The 21,925-nt window shown below is 46.8% G+C and overlaps 8 protein-coding genes across 8 annotated transcripts; 6 read left to right on the top strand and 2 right to left on the bottom strand.

Annotated features, from left to right (window-relative positions):
* Positions 1-368: 368 nt before the first annotated feature.
* On the top strand, positions 369-2,341 carry K444DRAFT_570773 (MFS general substrate transporter; the record flags this gene model as incomplete). Its single annotated transcript, XM_024877281.1, has 6 exons — positions 369-615; positions 668-990; positions 1,034-1,112; positions 1,163-1,314; positions 1,368-1,815; positions 1,865-2,341. The coding sequence occupies 6 exons, from the start codon at positions 369-371 to the stop codon at positions 2,281-2,283; spliced, it is 1,668 nt and encodes a 555-aa protein (XP_024731059.1). The 3' UTR covers positions 2,284-2,341.
* A 2,470-nt stretch (positions 2,342-4,811) lies between these two features.
* Positions 4,812-6,128, top strand: K444DRAFT_540316 (uncharacterized protein; the record flags this gene model as incomplete). The annotated part of the gene is made up of 1 exon (XM_024875704.1): positions 4,812-6,128. One exon carries the CDS (start codon positions 4,812-4,814, stop codon positions 6,126-6,128), a length of 1,317 nt encoding a protein of 438 aa, XP_024731060.1.
* A 4,362-nt stretch (positions 6,129-10,490) lies between these two features.
* On the top strand, positions 10,491-13,071 carry K444DRAFT_667776 (uncharacterized protein; the record flags this gene model as incomplete). The annotated part of the gene is made up of 4 exons (XM_024887335.1): positions 10,491-11,080; positions 11,140-11,385; positions 11,433-11,596; positions 11,644-13,071. The coding sequence occupies 4 exons, from the start codon at positions 10,491-10,493 to the stop codon at positions 12,735-12,737; spliced, it is 2,094 nt and encodes a 697-aa protein (XP_024731061.1). The 3' UTR covers positions 12,738-13,071.
* Positions 13,072-13,422: 351 nt separating this feature from the next.
* Positions 13,423-13,989, top strand: K444DRAFT_634921 (uncharacterized protein; the record flags this gene model as incomplete). Its single annotated transcript, XM_024883807.1, has 2 exons — positions 13,423-13,590; positions 13,627-13,989. 2 exons carry the CDS (start codon positions 13,423-13,425, stop codon positions 13,987-13,989), a joined length of 531 nt encoding a protein of 176 aa, XP_024731062.1.
* A 744-nt stretch (positions 13,990-14,733) lies between these two features.
* K444DRAFT_699874 (uncharacterized protein) lies at positions 14,734-15,616 on the bottom strand (the record flags this gene model as incomplete). The annotated part of the gene is made up of 1 exon (XM_024887998.1): positions 14,734-15,616. Exon 1 carries the CDS (start codon positions 15,412-15,414, stop codon positions 14,734-14,736), a length of 681 nt encoding a protein of 226 aa, XP_024731063.1. The 5' UTR covers positions 15,415-15,616.
* A 1,200-nt stretch (positions 15,617-16,816) lies between these two features.
* On the bottom strand, positions 16,817-17,257 carry K444DRAFT_618615 (uncharacterized protein). The gene has a single exon (XM_024881360.1). It carries the CDS (start codon positions 17,176-17,178, stop codon positions 16,954-16,956), a length of 225 nt encoding a protein of 74 aa, XP_024731064.1. The 5' UTR covers positions 17,179-17,257; the 3' UTR covers positions 16,817-16,953.
* Positions 17,258-18,785: 1,528 nt separating this feature from the next.
* K444DRAFT_646468 (cytochrome P450) lies at positions 18,786-20,571 on the top strand (the record flags this gene model as incomplete). Its single annotated transcript, XM_024885203.1, has 8 exons — positions 18,786-18,834; positions 18,975-19,078; positions 19,123-19,456; positions 19,514-19,620; positions 19,731-19,882; positions 19,930-20,130; positions 20,185-20,323; positions 20,413-20,571. 8 exons carry the CDS (start codon positions 18,786-18,788, stop codon positions 20,569-20,571), a joined length of 1,245 nt encoding a protein of 414 aa, XP_024731065.1.
* A 995-nt stretch (positions 20,572-21,566) lies between these two features.
* K444DRAFT_136640 (uncharacterized protein) lies at positions 21,567-21,902 on the top strand. Its single transcript, XM_024870516.1, has one exon. It carries the CDS (start codon positions 21,600-21,602, stop codon positions 21,813-21,815), a length of 216 nt encoding a protein of 71 aa, XP_024731066.1. The 5' UTR covers positions 21,567-21,599; the 3' UTR covers positions 21,816-21,902.
* Positions 21,903-21,925: the final 23 nt, after the last annotated feature.

Consider the following 21,925-nt stretch of genomic DNA (forward strand, 5'->3'; position numbering starts at 1 on the left):
ATTCCGGGTCGGATCTGACTCGGGGACAACTCCGCATCATGCATCCACCCCCGCAATGCCAACTCGGAATACCCCCTGACTCCATCATTTACAATTTAGTTTTCAGAGGCTCGGAAGGATGTGGGGTTTCCCAGCCTCTGTTCTCAATAGATTATACTCTAATTACGAGAGCATATTCGCTAACCCCACCTGCCCAATGATATTTCCTCGGTTAAGCCCCTTCTAGTGCTGGGCATGTCCCACCAGACAAAGGGATATCTACCTCCTGAGAGCACATCACTGCCTCTTCCGTCCTCTAGAACTCATAAACAGCTACCTCCCGATATCCAACAACTCCTTTACACTCTATCTCTTGACCAAGACTCATCATGGGTCTCGGAATTCTCGAAGACAACCAACTCGAGCATGTCCCCGGCACAGCTCCTCTGAATGAACTCGGCCGAGAGATTTACAACCCCAGCGGAGTCGACTTAACAATCCTCAAGCATGACCCCACAGGGCAGATTGTCCTCGTTCCTCAGCCATCGGACTCACCCAACGATCCTTACAATTGGCCCAGATGGAAGAAAGAGAGGTTCACCATTGCCTTTGCTTTCAGTTGTGGAGCTGTTGGTGGTAAGATCCCATACAATCCCCAATTGGGGATCGCAGTCTAATACGTTCCTAGCTGTTGGCCCACTCCTGAGCCCCGCATTCGTTGAACTGGCCGCTGAGTTCAACATCACTCTATCAGCATTCATCCAAGGTGTTCAAGGCGGTGTCATCGTTGCAATCGCCTTCGGCAGCCTGATTTGTAATGCTTTGGCGGTGAAATACGGGAAGCGGCCCGTATATCTTATCACTACGGTTGGCTTGATGGTCACTTGCTTCTGGTGCGCAGCTGCGAAGAGCTTTGGGTCTTTGGTTGCTGCGAGAGTCATCCAAGGCTTCTGCATGGGCCCTCTTGAAGCTTTGATTCCTGCTTCGATCGCCGATGTCTGGGCAAGTTGCGTACACGAAGCTGTACTAAACAGAGCGCTGACGGTGGGATTAGTTCGTACATGAACGCGGATACAGGTCTGCCATCTTCAACCTAGGAGTTCTCGGTGGAATTAATTTGGCAGCACCAATCAGTAAGAAACAACCCTCCCTTGAGAATCAAACGCACTAACACTTTCTCCAGCTGGCGGCATCATCCAAGCTAGCAGCTATAAAGTCGCTTTCTATGCCATGGGTGGTGCATTTGGTCTCGCTCTCATTATGATCTTTTTCTGGATGCCGGAAACAGCATATGTCAGGACAGGTGTGGTGAACCTTGATACTGGAAGCAATAATGTGAGATACTGTCAGCGTTCACGGAACGTTGAGCTCAGTACTAATTATTTTAGTTGATGACTGAACTTACCATGACCCACAAGATTGGCGCTTCTCATCTTGAGAAAGAGGAGAAGGCTGCCTCTGGTCAACCTACTCAGCCTCCCACGCCTCCTGCCTCAGACGAAGAGCCTCACTCCTTTGCCAAAGAGATGCTCCCATATAGCGGATATGTCAACCACGTCTCATTCCTCAACACTGTGTTCCGTCCTTTTGTCATGCTGGCATCTCCGGCAGTGCTGTGGGCAACTCTCCTCTTTACAACGTGCATCTCATGGCTCGTCGGGATCTCCATCACACTTTCGCAGATCTTCTCAGCCCCACCATACAACTTCTCAGTCACAGCAGTCGGGCTGACAAACCTCTCGTCTTTCGTTGCATCTCTTCTTGGAACTGCAATTTCTGGACCCTTGATCGATGGTGTAGTGCGACGGATGTCACTTCGAAACGGAGGAACATTCGGTAAGCATCTCACCACTTTCAATTCACGGCTCTAACACCTCCCCAACAGAACCCGAATTCCGCCTCCCAATCATGGTTACCTACCTTCTCTTCACCGCAACCGGCTTCTTCGCCTGGGGTCAAGCATCCTACGCGCTCGACCCTTGGGAAGTTCCCGTCATCGTTGGTCTCGGCTTTGTTAATTTTGGGGTACAGCTCGGCACCACAGGTATTGTATCATATGTTGTAGACTGCCATCGTGAAAAAGCAGGCGAGGCATTCGCTGTCATGAACTTCATCAAGAATCTCTTTGCTTTCGGGCTCGTAAATTACTTGAACAACTGGCTTGCTACTCAAGGGACGAGGAATGTGTTCTTTACGATCGGTGGAATCACGATCGGCGTTAGCTTGTTCACTATACCGATGTATATTTATGGCAAGAGGGCGAGGAGCTGGGTTTATCGTCATGGCATTGCGGGGAAGGATTGAATAGGGGTTCGGCTGCTCCGGCGGTCAGGCGAGCTTCAGGCAAAGGAAAGTAAGGTGGATGTTATATACTTTCCCTGATATCAGCGAGCGACATGACGTGTAAATTAGAGCCGTAAAAAGCAATAACAAACGCGGGCATAGGTCTATTATTATCATAGATTCCGGGAACCGGACGTGAGATTTGCTAGAAAAGGATTAAGACTTCGGCACATAACCTTTTGCCATTTCTATACTTCGAATTACTACAAGATTATGGTAGCGACTTATCAATTGCTCCCTTGCCTTTTTTGCGATTGATTTTTTTTGGGCTTTTTTGGGATGGTGGTGGTGGTGGAGCCGGCCGGTTGGCTGGTTTAAAGGCCCTAAGAGAGCATATGAAAGGGGTGAATGCTGCTGAGCAACTCGGATTTACGATGCCCTAGTTGTTGTCTGCAAGACAGTAAACAAGGGAAACAGCACTTTATAAACAACCTTACTTGGCAGTACGATTCAATCAATAACATAGAGCTTCCGATAAATTCAACGCTTCGTCGATCCAGGTAAGCAAGCAGTGAAAGGTGAATTCATGGGTGTTGTCAGTATCCTCAACAATAATTCTGAATACAGCTAGCTCATCGTCGATGGGTCTGCTCCCTCCTCGCCTCTCAATATGCAAGCCTACAACTCACCCCAGAATAACACTGCCCCAGCGAAGAGCAGCACAAAACCCAAAAGCGCGTTGCTGTCTCTCAAGGAAGCTCCTTCACTTCCCCCACCTGACCCTCCATGAACGCCTGCCACTCCTGCAACAACAACCGGGACGACCGGCGGCTGCGGGGCAACTACGACGTGTTCGCCGCTGTCTCCTCCTTCATGCCCTCCTCCAAGTATGTCATGCTCTGTACTGTCTAGGGATGACACCAAAGAGCAGTTCGCAGTCGACAGCGCGGTGCTTGGAAAGTTTGCTGTGGATGCGATCGCCAAGAAGAGGCCGGAACCGAGAAGTGCAAGGCTCAATTGCATCTCCTGTGGTTCTTTTGTGTGTACAGGAAACTTGGGATGTGTAAAGTATTTGAAGCAGCTTAGAGATTGGTCTTTGTAACTTGATAAGAAGATTGAAGTTGAAGTATTGAAGTTTATAGAAAACTCCCCTCTCTTATATGCTGTGACCTGCGTGCTTGTCTCATTTACCTGTGCTATAATTGAGAAGCTGAGAATTAATAATGTTATGACATGAGAGTATTTTCAATATACATTATCAATCTTGTGAATCATCTTCAAGTCGTTACCATGACTGAGATTTCACACCTGTTAGGATGAGAAATGAGCTCTGACTCTGGCTGCTGGTGAAACTTTGAAGCAAAAAATGTCACTTGGAAAAATATGATATGATTGATTTTGGTACCGCAATTTAAAGTCTCGCAATGTCCTTTAGGTACAACTGATCCTACCAGCAGGGTCAGCTAACTGGAGCACCTCTGCTCATTCCGCCCAGGAATTGAGTCAAACTTACACTCATGATCATTTTACAGCATCGCCGTGCCAAGGAGTGGCATCACGAGTGTCCCCCCCCCCCCCCCCCCCCCCCCCCAAAAAGCACCAATTCTTGCAAGGAATCCTGGTCATCTAGAGCTCTCGTCTCCATCGTGATCTCCTGAACCGGCGTGCACTGTACTGTCGAGATGAACCACTTTAGGCGTGAAACTGGTTGACAAAGTTGCCAGAGTTGTTGTAGAGAGCTCTGCCGATGCTACAGCGGTAAGAAATAGACCGAATACCAAAATGAGATATGTGGCTTTCATTATTGCTGTTTGTTTCGGAGTCGACCCTGAGTTTCGAAGTTGCGGTTGTCCTGCAAAGAAGTTGAAGTGTTTCTGTTTGGTTGTTAGAGAAAGTTTTTGTCTTTTTTTGGCTCATGTGTGAAATTTATATGCATTGCACCATAAAAGAAAGATTCCAAATGCAGGGTGAATGGAATCTTAGTCTTGCAGGTTATTCTCATCATTTTCAATCAAGTATCACGGAATATTACACGCCGTTCTCATGCAGTACTTCTCTTTCCTGAATCTCTGTCCATCTCTTTCGCAACCTCACCTCCTGATAGTCTAAACCACCACTTTTGAGTTCTCATATTTGTTTTACAAATTCACATAACATATGTCTAGCTTGATGTACATTGACGATGGCCAAAGGCCCTTAAGTTTATGTTTTGATCACGTGATCACGTCCATTCATTATCCTCCCAGCGATTTTTGGAACCGAAAATAGAATACAGCCTTCAACCTGCCACATCCTGGGGATGCACATCAATCCTTACTTTAAAATACCCCTCAATAGAGGCTTCAATGTATTCCCCAATATTCTTGCAGGGCACAACGTGATGGGCCCCTGATTCGATAAGCGAGCGGGAAGCCTAACAGCACTACAAAATTCTTTCGTCCCTCCCTCTTCTTAAGCTTTTCCAGCATTTGCCATTTCGTTCACACCGGTCTCCAACTCGCAGGCCCGGAGCTTCCATATGGCAGTATTGTAGCACCACTACGACCGAAATGGACGTGACTCGGAGAGATTCACGAACGGCAAGCCCAGTTGATTCAATATGGCGCGATTTACCTGAGCATGTCTTCCGCCAGCACTTGGTCAGCCTACAGGAGAGAACTGGGCCAACGCCCATGGATCCTCAAGCCTTCTCGATCGGAGAATGGCTCTCAATATCTCCACCCGTCAACGAGTCCCATGTGTTATCAGTCGATTTAGAGCAGCACCTTGCGGACGATTTTGCTTTCTTGGCCGCTGTTGCTGAAGGTGCGCAGAGCGTTGCAGCAGTCTGCATTGAAGAACATTCTCAGACATCAGGGATGACGCTGAGATTTGCTGCAATGGATATCTCGAAAAATGAGACCGTGAAAAGGGCTTTACAAGGCATGTGCAGTATCTTGTCACGGGCAGCTACTTTGGTGTCTGACGAAAGCCCTTCCGACCAAATTACCCCTCTGTTCCATCATATTATTCAACTGCATTTCTATCGTTTGTTGGCCCGTCTCCGTTCTCCCAAATGGGAGAAGCCAAAGTTTCTTTCAAAAAGCCATAAAAAGCCCTTGTGGAAGGACTTCGCCAATCTGGTTCACCGAGCACAGCACACTTACGCCAAGAAAGAGAAGGTAACAAGGGGGATGGTTGAGAGCCGTGTAAAGGAACTCGCAACAGTCTACAAGCATTTTGAGGCATCTGAGGACCAGATGTCCTCAATGATGGAACTGGTCGATGCCAGCTTCAGATTTTCCTCGGCAGAAGAGATCATGGACTACGCTCAGCGCCTTCAGAATAACACAAAACACACTCATCAGGTTGCATCTGCCATCAAAACGTTACGGCAGATCCAAAAGATTGCTTCCTATCGCCGCATATGCTTGTCATTGGTAAGCGCTGCGAGACAGTATCCAACTTTGTTTCAGCAAGTGACGATCGAGTACCTTGTCCCATACAAGGAAGTTCCAACCTCTATCGGATATCATGAATGGGCAACGACATGTCACGTCCACGCCGAAGTCCAACTGGCAGTTTACTACGATCTGAATCGAAACTATCGACCCAGATGCATCGGAACCTCGAAGTGGCTCTGTTACCTCTGCTACCAGTTTCTGTCGGCACATAATCAGTTCTTCCCATCTAAAACACATGGCCGTATATTCGATCAGTGGACGGTTCCGGACTTGGTGGAATTTAGTGAAGCTCTCGTTCAATATTATCGCCGTATCCTGAAGGAGATGGATGGCGTGGTGTTGCAGCAGATTGAAAGTGAGCCTCAAGTTCGGAGGTTACAGCGAATGACGAGCTGTGACTTTGGGGGATTTGATCAAATCTGAATGACACAAAACGCGCTCATCGGTATTATCTCTATATCAATGCTGGGCAGATCCTGTCGGCAAACGTGATGGTCGATCAGGGCGAAGGACGTGAAAGTGCGGAGCAAGCATCGACCACAAGACTGATTAGACTCGGGGTCTTTTGAACTCAAGCCTGGACCGCTCTGCACAGAAAACTTTGAGCATGATACTATCTATCAGGTTTTATACTGATTAGGTAAAACGATTGTGAGTCCAATTATGAAGCTTATCTGGAAACGCTGTCGAGATCAAACCACCAGATCCGGAGCGGAAACGATTCATCTCAGCATGATTGATCCTACTTTTGGACATCATGGGGGCCTTGGGCACCCTCTTTGGGACATCTTCAGTCTCTCGGAACTCGATCAACAATTATTTGGATCAAGTTCTGTTCTTTCCGCTCAAAAATGACGATGTTCTGGGCATATTCAAGGAGGGGTGCAGAGTAAATGTCTTTCGGCGGGGAAGCACGCAGCCCCTGAATTCAGCATATAGGCAAAGAATTTCAACTGTGTGCACTTCATACCCATGACTTGAACTATGCATACAGTGTATACTAGTTAATTTGACCGGCCCTCTTCAAGTGATAGGAGTTGAGCTCAAATTCAATCTCATTTTGAATATATCGTGCTTTTGATGCCCACATAGGAAAGGCTTTCCCGTCGTCAAGCACGGCGATGAGAGACACGCGTCCCGGTCTGTTAGCACTCCTGCTCACAGTTCATCGTTTCTGTAAGCTTGCATCTCACGCTTTCTTTTCTCAATGAGCAATCTAACACAACTTCGAGTCATGAAAATAGGACAGCAAGGTCATGGTAGAACTGGACAGCCTGAATGCACATCCCTAGCAGTATTGAAGTGTATCCAATGTTAAGGTCTCCGCGATACCAGCCGCGTCAAGTCAATTAGAGAATTAAAGGCTAAGGAGGGGCTTTCGTTGGCGGTTTTGTTTCTCGTTCTTCTTCAAGTATCCTGGGTGACTCTAAACGTGACACTCGAGCAAATTGTGCAAGCACAAAGTCTCCCCTTTCTTCATTGACTTCAAGAACAAAACGCAACGCACACTTTATTTTCGAAAATCCAGAGTATGGTACAAAGTCCATGCCAAGAAAGAGTCCTGCCAATTACCCAAGCTCGAACCAACCTACCATCCCAACGCATAGCATAGCATAGCATTTTTCTGCTCTCCGTTTTCAAAACCCCATAGTACTAGTACAAAGTTCACACCGCATGATGATCCTTTCCAATTCCCGCACCCAAAAGTTATACAAGCTTATCCCTGGCATCTCTGCCCACAACCCTACATCTCTAGCACCCCAACTTTCTAATAGTTATCTCCTTCCTCACGTAGAAGCTTCTTCGTCTTTTGGTGCCTTTGCCAGTAATGTTGAGCCCCACCAGCGAGGCCAAGAAGGAATAAGAGGACCCATGGCGCAATAATGACCCACAATCCTGCACCACTGAAACACATTTGTTGAGGTAAATTGAACGGCAGAGTCATCCGAGCAAAGAGGTTCGCCATTTTGGAGGTGGGTGCGGAAGAAGAAGGGTCAATCAATGAAGAGGTGGCTCCACCAAATGTCGCATTGCCAAGGGAGGTTGGGGTGGCCTTGATGTATGCCACGAGCGTGACAAGGAGAAGGACGGAGAGAAAAGTGGGTTGCATTGTGCTCTTGGACCTTGATTTAAGACTCTTGCTTTGATGTTGCAAACCGAACAATTCACGAGATGTCTGGTTGTTCTTGAAGTTGGAAGTGTGTGTGATCAACCAAAGAGTTTGCAAGACGTCTTGATGTTTGCTCGTCTTAATTGAATTGCTGGTTGAAGACCGAAGAGTATGGGATATGTCTGGCTGTCTTGTGGTTGGGAGTGTCTTGGGGTTGGTGGAAGTGGAAGAAAGCTCATAGGTCGGGAGACTTTATAGGCGTGAGGCGGCCGTCCTCGTATGCACACATTCCCACATGCTCAACCGCAGTGATTCTAAATGTGCGTTCTTGGTCCTGGTCTGATATGGCTCCCCTGGGTCACTCACGAGCGTTGTATATAAAACAGATGAAGTTTTGGGATGAAGCTTTTCAACCGTCTTGACTTGTATCTCACTGGATTACACCAGAATTGCCCTTGATGATTTTGTATCTGACCAAGAGAATACGAAGAAGATCGATAATCGAGTCCACGGAGACTTGAGAGGGAGAGACTGAAATGTTCATCCTCCACTCAATACAGAGAAGGCCGGGAGGTTGCGAGAGGACGAGAAGGAAACTTTGAGGTATGGATATAGGTGTGCGATTCTCAATAATGCTCGCAAAATATGTAATTGACGGTATTGTGTGGGCCTGCATGGTTCTATTGCTTTCTCTAACATTTTCAGGCATACATGGTGGTAAATCTGAAAGAATCATCTCGTGGGTGGGTCGGTCATTCCTTACTTCGTTCCCCAACGTTTCTTATAAGCAGCCCCAACTTTGTTACTCCAACACATCCACGTTATACGCCATACCACGAAGATTCAAAAATGTATCATCCACCCAAGGAAGGCGCCGTATTGTAATCTTACGTTTGTCATCCACGCCGATTGAGTTATCATCTTTTAGCATCCTGAATGGAAAATGTCTGGGTGACTTCGTCAGGTTGGAAGAGCGCTGAAGATGAAATTGACACGAGAGACGTTGACGCGGGGATGAGTGATGGAAATAATGATGCGACCATGGAAGGTGAACGGAGCTTGGCGAAAGGAGCGGGTGCAGAGAGGCTAGTGACGATGAAGAGTGCCAATTTGAAGAGCTGCAGGGTGGCCCCCATCGTCGGCGTGAGGATCAAGAAGAGTCTTCAGGGTTGGGATCAAGCATGCTGAGTACAGATTGAAAGAGAATGGAGAGGTTCAATTCAGAGTATCGATGAAGTGGTCTTTGGTGGATTTCAGTCAAATCCCGGACGAAGTCCGCAGCGCATCATCGTATGGGAAGCCGTTGAGGCTTGGAAGTTGCGAGTACATTCTATGTCCAAATATTTGACTCAAGATCAAATGGCTAGGCAACAAATATTTGAAGTAAGTCTTTCCTTGTTTTATTGATTCACGAGTTGGTATTAAAGAATACCGTGAGAGTGAAATTGGTGAGCAAACTGATGCTGATTTATTCCCACGCTACGCGAGGCAGCCCCTTCATCCAATCTTCTAGTCAACCATATCAGCTCCCATTATCAGTCCCACGATAAGCATAGCGACTGAGCGTTGCATCCATAAGGCTGTTCCCCTCAGTTCTTCATGGTCTGGGCATCCTCTATACTCCACACGCGACGGATCACGTGGGCGGTAGGAGTGACTTGGGGGGTGCTGATGTCTCTGCTGAACCTTTGCCATCTCTATGGATGCGAAGCTCAAGTTGGATGAAGTTGCATTTTCTGGGACATGCTCGTGGACCACTTTGGGAGCATTTTCTTCGGAATGGCGATGGCGATGGCCGTGCAACGAAGCCGCTGAGGCGAAGTTGATATTTGTGAGAGAAAGGAGCAAAAAAGGAAGTCCCAGGTACTTGTTGAGGAACTTCATCTTAAAGAAACGTTTAAGTGGAGTAATGGGGTTAACTTCCAAAGCTCTGAGAGTTGTTTAACGTTTTGGAAGTGCAAAATACTACGATGAACTTCACGAAAGAGGGGATTTATAGCCCAAAATTCTGGGAGCATGAGCATGACTGTTGCTACGAATTCAAGAAGGATAAAGAACGTTGTTTTATGTCCGCTGGTTCATATTTGGATATCTGAACATGAAGTGAACCAAAACATACGTTGTGGGTAGGTGCTGTTCGACCCCTGAATCATCTTCTCGCTAAGCAACAGGCTTTTCAATCACTGGCGCCAAGCTGCCAGACTCATCTGAAACCTTCAAAGTGCCTTGCTTGTCTGACTTGATGTTTCAAACCGAAGAGAAAGTACGGTTCTCTGATCCATGTACGTGAGACCCATCTGTACATCTAAAACTCCCTTGAATATCTTACCAGTCATTCAGTCACGTGAGTGGGGTAGCGGAGAATCTGGATGCCTGGCGCAAGCTCTGTATTGCCTGAATATTTTTGAATGTCTCGAGTCGGTGAGTCCTTCGACATTCTCCCAATTCATTCACTTGCAGCGACACTTGAGAGCCGAAGAATTACCCTTCGGTGTAACCAACTTTTGTTCTTCAGATTGTTATGAGTTCTAAACCCTCTCTGGCGCCTAAATCGGATTCATCATGATTGACCTCGCCCATCTACGTCATTGCTAATTGATTGTTCACGGCCGGTTCGGCTCCATTCTTGCCATTCTCCCAAACACTCTCCTTTGTTGCCACTTTCGATCACAAGTATGGAGAAAAATGAGGAGAGGAAAACCTTGTCGCCTGCCCAGTCGGCCGCCCTTTTTGATCTTCTCTCTCACCACAATGTTTACTCAGAGATCCGCGACTTTAGGATACCCGGAAGCCTCAAGCATTATGGACCCCCTTTTCAAGTCGAGGAGGAAAAGCCGTCAACCTCGCCGGCGCTCCAAGGATTGGTGTCAAAGTTTCTCCTGAACCTACCCGGTCTGAAGGATGTGCCGGAGGAATTCTGGAAAGTTCAACTTCACGACATCATCGAAGGACTGGAGCGTGCCAACCTGAGCGAGAGCTACGATAAGGGCATTATTGGAACTCGAAAAACAGTGGCGACTGCAATATCAGCCTTGATTGAATATCCAGTAAGGGGGACTTCAGGAGGATTTTCAAAGGTTCAGGATCCAGATCCCAAGTACGATCTGTCCAAACCCGAGGATCTCTCAAAAGCTTTCCGGAATCTCATGGACGCCTCAATATATGGTACCGCTCTGGGTGACCTCGTTGCGAAGGTGGCGCAAACTGACAAACTCGCTGATCATGAGCCCCTCATACAAGCCGCTCATGAATTTGTGCTTGTGAAGTGAGCTCCTGTCAGCGTTCTCGTCTGAGGATGTCCCGAAAACGTGCTGATCTGAGCAGTATTGCATCTTTCATGCACTATGCGCTCATATTGTCACCGAAAGGACAATATTTGCTCAAACTTGTGGGCAACGTGAACAGACTCGTTCCGTATGTGGTCATCCGACAGACCCTTAAAATTGGCAATGTTGCAACCATGATCAGCGCGATGATGAAAGTTGTCCTTGCCAAGATGAGTGTTTCGACGATCACGAACTGGATGGGGCTGACTTCGGGCGAAGATCAAGGAATGAATTTGATGCAATCGTAAGTGCTTGGATATCTAGCCCAAGATAACCCGTTAACTATTGCAGAATCATCTCCACAGTATTACATTGGGACAACAGAGACTTGGAGAGCCGGGCGTCGAAGATTGAGAGTGACAAGACCGCGGCTTTGAGCAAGGATCAGCTCCGTTGTCTGAAAGAATATGTGGACAAATCTCGAGAAGAACAAGATGAAATACGCCATCAGAGCCGTGAGTGAATCCTGCTTCATTCCGGTACAACCATTAAAGCCCAGCAGAACAAACCTCTATTTCAATCGTCATTTCCATCCTTGCTTTCTCATCACTACCTACAGACCTCTCTGAAGCAACACACACCCTGGCACTCGAGTATCTCAATGTTCAGCTCTCCATCCGAGACCGAAAGCAGCTCATCCAGTCCCTCTGCCACAGTAGTCCAGACCACGTCACAACTACTGTCCGTGTTGCCGTTTCCGCATACGAGCCCGTGATCCGAAATGTCCACAAAGCTGTGGATCTTTCTGATACGGTGTCCGACTTCGAAGCCTTTCTTGGGGATATGCTGAAAATATCGAAAATTCAAGACGAGACATCAATTCCGACGGTAGGAGATTTTGTGGCGCTGCTAAAGAAGCATCAATATTCTTGCCATAAATTCCTCCACCAGGTTTGCAAGAATGGAAAAGAACTAACAGGATGGTACCTTGAATGGGCAAAGGAGGCAGCTTCACATTTTCGACGGGAAACAGATCATTCCGATGCGAAGATCCGGGACGCAGGCGACTTGACTGCACCCTTGAACGACCTTTTTTCTAAGCTTTCAGCAGAACAGCAAAACAGAATCCTTCCAATACTGGACCGGCAGATTAAATACATAGACGAAATGCACGCATCATCACATAAACGACTAGAAGCCGTTCTCACCTCCCCACCTTCAAAGAATCCAATAATCGCAAAGATCATTGCATCCTCCGCCAACTCAAGATCGTCGAGTCGCTCCTCGTCTCCGGCTCCCAGCGAGAAAGGAACACAAACTCCGAAAATTTCACCATCTAGACCTTCATCAGATCCTGGGCCTGGTGCTTATTTATCACGTTGGCAGGACCTGTTGGATAATACGCCCATTACCCCTCTCTCGCCATCTGGGAAGGTTGAGAAAGCAATTGGCAAGGCGGTGGTGAAAGGTAGCACAAAGGACGTAGATGGCGAGCAATTGGTTGAAGTGCCGGATGGGAAGACTGGCGCTGAGAAAGTTCGAGAGCGGGTGAGTGGAGAAGGGAGCACAGGCGGTAAGCCGGACGTCAGGACTGTAGTTGAGGCAATGGGTCAGGATTTCAGGGCATTGTTGGCAGCCCGAGGAGTTTACTGGTAACGAGTAAGAAAACGAATACAACCGTACGTATATGAGTTTGGAAGGTTTGTACGACCATGTACTCTGCAGTGGCAGATCACAAGAATTCAAGCGAGTACTTGCAACGATAGAACTTGCCACTGGGTGTAAGATGTTCAAACTTTCGAAGGAAAAGGCTCCCGCAATTATGCGGCGGTTAAGGGAATTACCTCCGTCCGCTTCCACCTTCACTTGCGTATGATGGCAACAAAGACAAGAGCATTGTCGCCTCCGCCAGGTCAGTAGTCTAGGTTTTGGTCCTTCATCTTGTTAGTTAGATCCTATCATAGGTTCAATTATGTAGGGGCGTCCTATTAGCAGCTTCTCAAGTGCCGAGACTAGCAAAAGTGACGCAAGCTGGAGGCATTTCTAGGTTGGAGTTTTCACAAGGAGAATCTTTTCCCCAAGAAGGATTCAAATTCCAAAGCCACATTATTGTTCATTTTTCAGCAATTTTAGTCTTCATTTCACACTTCATCGCCAGTCAACATGACAGCCACGAAAAAAAATACCCACCGCCAAGACGGGAGCTCCCATCAACCACCAGCTTCCCTACAGGAGCCATCGCGAAGGACGGAGATATCTCCCCGAACGCCCAAACTCCCTCACCACACCCAAAGAAATACTCGCCAAGCACAAAGGCCCCCTTTGTAGCCATCTCTCAGCGATGTTGAGAAAAGTCCAGGATTACATCCATATGTTGCAGCTTTCCAACTACATCCTCACCACGGTACCTAAATTCAACGAGCCAGAAATGGTCGGTTTGCCGATTAAGGCAATCTTGGATGCACGCATGGGAACCAAGAGCGGGAATACAGCATTTTTGTACCAAAAGGTGAAAACGATATTCAAGAAGATGCTAAATGAATAGGCGCGTTTCCTCCGCTCCTCGGACTCGACGTCTGTCATGAACGACAAGAAAGACGGCTGGTTCAATCCCCACGCTTTAGAAGCGATGAGACATGCCTCTCGTAGATTAGAGAAGTGGAACTTCGGGGACGATTATATCTGTGATCCAAATGCTCCGCATTATGGCTTCACGTCCTGGGATGGCTTCTTCATCCGGCGGTCCAAGGAGGGTATCCGCCATGTTACGTGTCAAGATGATAATGCCATCGTGAATGCGTGTGGAGGTGCTCCCTACGCGATCTCAAATCACGTTAAGGCTCTGGATAAGTTCTGGCTTAAGGAGCAGCCTTACAGTCTCAAGTGTATGTCTAACCACGGCCCCTAGCTATAAATTTCGCCGGTGGGGGTGGTGTATCAGAATTTCCTTTCAGCGACTTCTTATCACCGGTGGCATGCACCAGTCTCTGGGGAGATCGCGAAGACCGCCATTGCACCGGGGACATATTTCTCGGAGAGCCAGGTGTATGATTGGCCACATTTGGATCCAGATGGCCCAGATTCATCGCAGGGATACATAGCTGCTATCGCTACCACAGTAGAGCCGTCGTTTTCATTAACCAGAAGATCGGGTTGATGTGCGTTATGTTTATTGGAAAGCCAGAAATCAGTACGTGTGATATTCGAGTTTATGAGGACAGCACGTCACGAAGGGGGACGAGGTTGGGATGTTTCATTTTGGTGGCTTGACGTGTTGCTTGGTGTTCAGGCAGAGGTGAAATTGGAGTTGATTTGCATGGGCAGGAGAATAAGACTGGCATTAAGGTGGAAAATATTCAGCTGAATAAGAGATTGGCTACTGCCTCTTGGAAGGTAAGGAGAAGGGCGTTTGAAAGATTTTGGGAGTGTTGATGCCAACTTAAAAGTCCTGATCTTCACTGGTACATCCTAGGTGATTTGCATTTGCATTTCCAGATAGGTTTTTGAACATTCAGAACGTCGAGGACTTGAAAGTTCTAGTCTGCATATTTACATTCTTGCTGATGTGCATCTGAATATCCCTGTCCTTTCTTCAACATTCGGAACCTCGAGAACATGAAAGTCCAGAACAGCTCTTGTACATTGAGAGCCCCTAACTATCTCCAGGTTTCGTCTTGATCGCACCCCTGCCGAGGTGGACCCACAATGGATTGAGGACTGCTCGAAGGCGGCCGATCGGGTTGTCAATAGTATTGACGAGATGCAGATACCAAATCCCAAGGTGACCCGTAACTATGACAACATCGACGGCACGGGAGAGCCACAGAGGTTGAAGAGACTGTCCATTCGAAAGCATGCTTTGTCCAACTCCCAAGGAGATCGAGGCCAAGCATGCGAAGAAGTAAAGCTTTGCCTTCTCTGGCTTTCTGTCGGCAGAATGGACGAATGCGATGATCGGGAGGATGAAGATCCAGCTACTCATGGTTGAAACTCCTGGCAAATGACCGCTTGAAGAGCCTTGGTTTGCGAGACCATTGTGGATGAAACACTTGATGGCTATTGCAGCGGGAAGGAATGGAATCAGGACCGCCATAGCCACTTCCAATCCCCAGAAGGCCAGGTTGATGATGACAAACACCCAGAGCATCAGGAGGACTTGGACCAATTTGCTGACGGGAGGCGCAAGGCCACCTCTGCGTGACGTGTTTTCACTCATCTGGCCCCTTGGAAGAGGTTGGAATCTCGGACCTCTATATGCAAGCGCAGTTGGTAGAAGTGAGACGAGCGCTAGAATCAGAACCACCAGCCTGGAGATTGCAAATGCAAATGCCATGGTGGGTAGAGGGGAGGAGGTTGTCGAGTTCGTTGTTCTACAAGAATTGGTCGATTCTGATAGGGGTGGCCTCGAAGCTCTTTTGTTTGTTATTCAGAAGGTGTTCTGTAGAATGTGATTCGGTGTAGAGCGTGTTTTTTGATATTGATCAAGCCATCTCTGAACTTGGATGAGTAACACAGATCGATGAAGGAAAAAAAAAAAAAGCATGACAAATTACCCAGCTCCGTGGTCGGTCATAATTGCTGTCAATCATGCGGGTTATAGCGGTGAATCATTCATGTTGAAGGGAGTGAGCTGTCCGAGCCGGTTTCGACACAACAGTGACTGAAGTGTCCGAGACGGCGTCGACACAATAGGGAGTGAGCTTTTGAGATGGTGTTGACACAAAAGTTAGTGGATTTCCGAGACGGCGTTGACCCAACAAAGATTGGATTGTCCAAGAGGGTGTTGGTACAATAGTGAGTGAGCTTCTGAGACGATGTCGATACAAATTTGAGTGGGTTGTCAAAGACGCTATCGACATAAAAGTACATAATCGTTCATCTTCACAAGAACTCATTGACTGAGTTCCATTTCAATCAGACTGCCATCTCCTCGCTTGATAGTTCTCAATCTCTCAGATAAAGGAGTATCATAATTTCCAAGACAAGTAACCTTGGTCATGCGTGACTGCCAACCCAAGCTCGCACAGGATATATTGGGAGACTCCGATTCAAGGTCTTGCAAACTCCTTCACATGAACACTAGCACCTTTGACCTTGTTTTTATTGTCGATGATAGATTTCTGAGGTTTTGAAAGGCTGAGGTGATGAAAGTCGAGTTTGTTGCCATTCAGACAAGCTGAACATTCAAAAGCTGAAGTCTTTTCTGAATAATGGCTCGGCATGGTTTAAGTGGACCCGGATGCGATTGACAAGTACTCTAAAGTGTTCCTAATGTTGCACCGCACACAGATCAACGCCACCGAGGACCTGCAGATTTCAAGGTATCCTTGGCGACATATACATGGGGGTACATATCGGGCGCTCAAACGAGGTTCGCCAATCTCATTCCAACAGCCATCCCCACCAAGATGAAGAGGGTCGGCATCGAGGAACCCTTGGTAGTACCAGCAGAAATGAGAACAGTGGTACAGTTCCAACATCCTCTTGTGATGTTCTCTGCAACATAGACTTGAGTGGTGTTGAAAAGCCCAAGCGACGGGGAGAGCGTAACTACAGCCACAACAAATCCAAGACCACAGGCTAAAAAGAGGAAGCAAAGGACAAGAACAACGTAATCGCGATTGAGTTTCATTGTGATGGAATTCTTTTGTTTCAAGCATGAGGGAGATTCACAGTATATATAGTTGGCATCGAAGAGCCGAGACATGCAAATTCCAGCTGGCATCATGGCATTGGCCGTCATCACAAACCAAGACTTGGAACTCCCAGAAGATGACACATATGCGGATCTATTGTCTCCACTTGATGCTAAGTGGCATTGTCTGTCATAGTGTGTCGAAACGCATTGCTCCATATCCAGTCTAACCCATTATCAAACCAACGCAGCAAGAGATACGATGAGGGCTCCATAGACCGCCTCCAAGCAGCTTGAGCCTAAGATAGAGCTAGCAGAGTTGTGCGGGCAGCCCTGAGATGGACATCCATGTTTCTCTTCGAAAGTGGAGTTCGACATGGCAACCGAGGGTTCTGCAACTGGTGAGGCTGCGATGAGTGTGGCCAAGAACCAAAGTGAGAGGAGAGTGACCCGAAACTTCATGATGTTGAGAATGAAAGTTTGAAGAAGGAGCTTCTTCTAGGTATTAAGGAAGTAGTTGTGTTTGAAGTGTTGATGAAGTTTGTGATGAAGTTTGTGATGAAGTTTGTGATGAAGTTTGTGATGAAGTTTGTGATGAAGTTTGAAGGGTTTGTGGAGGAAGCTGTAGAAGAAGATTGCGATCAAATCAGAGATTATATGCTTTGAAAGGGGTCGAATGTTTGGCCAACGCTCGAACGCCGCAAGTGCTGCCCAGTATTGAGTCATTCGATCGTGTCAAGTGACGCAATGCCGCTATTCACCAAGGAGATCAGTACCAAGAGAAAAGAGGCAACGGTGATGAAATCATCCCCAGTCGAGGCAAGTGCAACATTCTCAGATCGACCTTCTCTCCCCGAGGGATGCAAAAGCCCAACCATCGTCCCAACCCTCGTCCCAGGCTGGTGCGGATTCCGATAGAAATGCTGCAAAAAGCACTGAGGCAGCCAACACCATCAAAGCTGAGAGCACGACAGCCACGCTCGTTGGGGCGCTTGTTGTTTTGAGGCGTTGTGATGGGTGATCCATGACGAGAAACTTTCCCAGAATGGGAACGGTGAGGCTTGCCGGGTCTTGATGCTTGAGTGCCGGGGCGAATGATGTCTTGAATTGCTTAGAAGTCAATAGCAGAATCATGTAAGGTACAAGAGAGTGGCTGACGATGCAGGGTTGTGGATGTTGATGCCCGAAGGTTTTACTGGAGGGAAGTGGCTCTCGGTTCGTGCCCAAGGCGGCAACTGCTCACCGACTATCTGAGCCTGATAGTTCTATTGAGGGCATCGAGTCATCGCTGTGGAAATTTAAGGTTATTTTTCAGGTAGGAAATGACGGTGAATGGAGCTTGAGTTCGCTCCTTCCCACGTCACTGACAACGTGGCGCCTGCAAACAAGAGCCTGAAGCCGCCAATGGATTTCAGGGCGCATAAACAAATATCCAAGGTTGATTTGGGTTTTTTGGCACGTATGATCAGAAAATTATCTCAAAAAATTGTTTCAATGTGGTATTCGATGTGCTAATCTCACGTAAGTTGTCGCGAATGTTTCCAGGCTGCCCCTGTGGAAGTAAACATCACGTGACAGTGGCGACTTCAAGTAAGTCGCACTTCGCAAGGTCAATAGCAGATATTCATGTCAATGCAAGTATCTCTCATAAGTTTGAACTCCAAAATTGAAGATAGTACTTTGTTAACGCAGTTGAACCCGGTCACGAGTTACCCCGCTAGTTCAGGGGTTCGGTAAAGAGGAAGCCCGAAGCTCGAACGAGTTCGAACGAGAAATATCTCTGTCAGTTACAAGCTCGCGTTCATGTCAACACAACAACATAGAGTGCATGATCTTTTCAAGCATATCTACTTCTGTTTAGAAACATGTGACCGTTGTTGAGAGTCAGCTTGAGGATGATATTCGTCCCACGCCCCTCCCTATTCGAGGCGATTAACCGAAGGTCCCCTGCTGCAGCAATTGCGGTACGGGACACAGGGTTACGGAGCCCAAGATGTCCTTATAACCCATCAAATCTCTGTTCACTTTCGAAATTTATCAATCAGACCTTCGGGGTCTTGAACACCTCAATGGATCTCGTCAGCACCCTCGCCGGCAAGATATGGGTGTCTGCTGGCTGTCTAGCAGCGTACATCGCCTCTATCGCAGTCTAAAGGTTGTACTTGAGCCCGCTCGCTATATTTCCCGGGCCTAGAATTGCAGGTGCCGGTTCTTCTGATGTTATTTCAAATGAATTGCATTGTTAATCTTCCTTCCAGCTATCACTTTGCTGTATCAATTCTATTTCGATGTCATCCGAGGGGAAGAATGTGTTTGGAAGGTTGAGGAGAAGCATAAAAAATATGGCAAGATGGTCCGGGTAGTACGGCATTCAAGAGGTTGGATCGTTAAGTCCAATTATGAGAGGTATTGCACATCAATGGCCCTGAGTGCCTGGACCATGTATTCGGCACAGCAGGAAAGAGACGTGATAAATACAAGCTCACGACAAATGGGCTTGAAGTTCGAGGGGCAGCAATTGGGACGGTTCCCCACGATCTCCGCCGAAGTCGGCGCGCTCCCATGAATCCCTACTTCTCGAAGCAAAGTATCCAACGTTTGAAGCCTATTCTCCAGCGGACTTTGAAGAAAGTTTTGGGTCGCTTGGCACAGAATGCGGGGTCTGCTGGGCCCATTGGGATGCAGCTTTTACATGCTGCGACCACCACCGACATCACTTCCGATCATTGTTTTGGACAGAGTTGAAATAACCTTGACCGGGAGGATCTAAATGCGCCATATTTCGCTGGGTTTACAGAAGGGGCAAAAGTGTATCATCAACTGAGCATAATCTCCTGGTTTCATTCACTCATCAAGTCACTTCCGCTCAGTGTTGCGATGTTCCTGTTTCCAGTGATCAAGGGGGTAGCAAAGCAAATAATAGCCAGTACAGTTTACCCACCGAAAGTTTGGTTAATGCAAAGAAGGAACTATCAGCAGCGATTGAAGAAGTGAACGCGGCAACTGCAGAAAAGACAGAAGGGGAAATGGCACCGACCATCTTCCGTGGTCTCCTCAGCATTGCCAATCTTTCGGAATCAGAAACTACTCCTAGACCTGGTGATGAAACTTGCATTCTGCTTTCAGCGGGAAGTGATACCACGGCCAACACTTCTGCGGCCATCACGTATTGCCTGCTCGCCGCTCCAGAGAGCTTGAAGAGACTGAAGGAAGAGTTGGAGACAGCATACTAGATCCTAAGACCACCATGCCTGAATTATCTCAAATCGAGGGTCTTCCATATCTGACAGCTATTATACAGGAAGGCCTTCGACTTTACCCAAGCGTGAGCTTTCGACAGGATCGAGTGACTCCCGATGAAGACCTCTTTTACCAGGATGCAAGAGTGGGAAAAAATATATTGTTCCGAAAGAGGTATGTCAGACACCAAGATTATGGTGATTGCTGACAGCAAAAGACCCAAATTAGCACGACAGCTCTGCTGTTGAGCAGGAACCAAGAGTTTTATCCATCGCCAATGACTTTCGATCCTAACAGATTTCTCAAGAATCCAAGACTTGACCGATATCGACTTAGCTTCTCACGAGGATCTCGAAGGTGTCTTGGTGTAAATTTTGTGTGGGCCGAAGTTTCATACGCTGATGAATGGTGTAGATAAATTTTACATATTCCGAGCTATACCTCATCCTTGCCTAGATTTTCAAGAAATACAATTTGTACGGTGGAAATGAAAAGCAAAGCAGTCCAAGTTTGGGGTTGTTTGAGGCCGACAGAGAGGATGTGGATATGATTTTCAATATCTTAATCCCTTTTCGGAAGCAAGGGAGTCTGGGAGTTAGACTAAGAGCTAGATGATGTACCAATTAGGGATTGTTTGTAAAGTGGCGGGAACATTGTGATTTGCGGAAAGCCGTTATTCCGGCAGTTCTAGGGACATTGAGCTTGCTACTTGAGGGGTTGCATGGAGTTGCTAGTTGCAAAGGGGAGAGTTCCAGTTGAATGTTCAGACAGTCTCTTCAACTTTGAAACTTGATTGAATGTTCCTCCATACATTCAATTCAGGTTAGTGACTGACGTAATGTTGCAGATAGATGCAGGCCTGCAAAAGCGAAGCTGTTCCTCTCCCTGTGGGATTTAGTGTGGGAAGCTAGGTCGAATTTAAATCATGGAACATTGCTGCAGTAACAAATCGAAATCTAGTTCACAATGCAAACATCCTTGGGAACCACCCCGCTTAATCACCAGTCAGAATTGCAATGAAGTGATCGTGTACGAATTTCTTCTGCAAAATCACAAAAACCTGCCTGTTCTCACCAGGCTCGGCAAAAATTCCTTAATTTCCGGTATCGATAGGTATCGATACCAGAATCGTAAGGTATCGATAGTATCGATAGTAGTATCGATTCCCCGAACCCAATTCCCCCCTTTAATTGCAATTAACTTTAGAACCACTTCTCTTATAAGAAAACTTTTGGTAGCGCAAATATTCTACTTGACTTAGGCTTTCTATTTAGCTACTTATCTTATATTTTAGACCAAAACTTATCTCAATGCGGCTATTTTAAGTAAAAATGAGCTTTTGAGATTTTCGTGAGGCTCGCTTATATATTTAGCGTCTTGATAAGAAATACGAATACGGGGCTTAATTCTCCGAATACGAGGGCTATTTTAAATTTAAGATATTATTAACTTTTATTAATAATAGTAAGTATTTCTTTTAATAGAAAGACTAGAAATCAAAGGAATTATATAATAATACATTATTATATAATTTAAATAATAAAAGAAAGAGTTAATTTTTGGGGTAAGAATCGATTCTGGTATCGATACTATCGATTCCTTGCGATACCTGAAAAATACCTCTACTATCGATACCGGTATCGATGCCTCAGGTATTTTTGCCGAGCCTGGTTCTCACCAGTTCGATAACTTCATCGTCTTTCATTATCACTTCTAGACAAATATCAGCTCTCAGTCACCAAAGCGAACCTCCCATTCGTCGCCTCACAGATATCACCCACCTGCTCATTAGCATCATTCTCGACACAGCTTGCAGACTTCGTTTAACGAACCTCCAGTGGAAAAAAACCAGAATCTGACTTCTCGGTAGGTATTCAAAAATGGTTAGGAAATCAAAAGCGAAGAAGGCATCAAGGAGGCACAAATATCGAAGTCAATGTTAGGACTCTAATAAATATAGATTGAGCCG

This window comes from Hyaloscypha bicolor, assembly GCF_002865645.1.
Source record: "Hyaloscypha bicolor E unplaced genomic scaffold K444scaffold_136, whole genome shotgun sequence".
Taxonomy (NCBI): domain Eukaryota; kingdom Fungi; phylum Ascomycota; class Leotiomycetes; order Helotiales; family Hyaloscyphaceae; genus Hyaloscypha; species Hyaloscypha bicolor.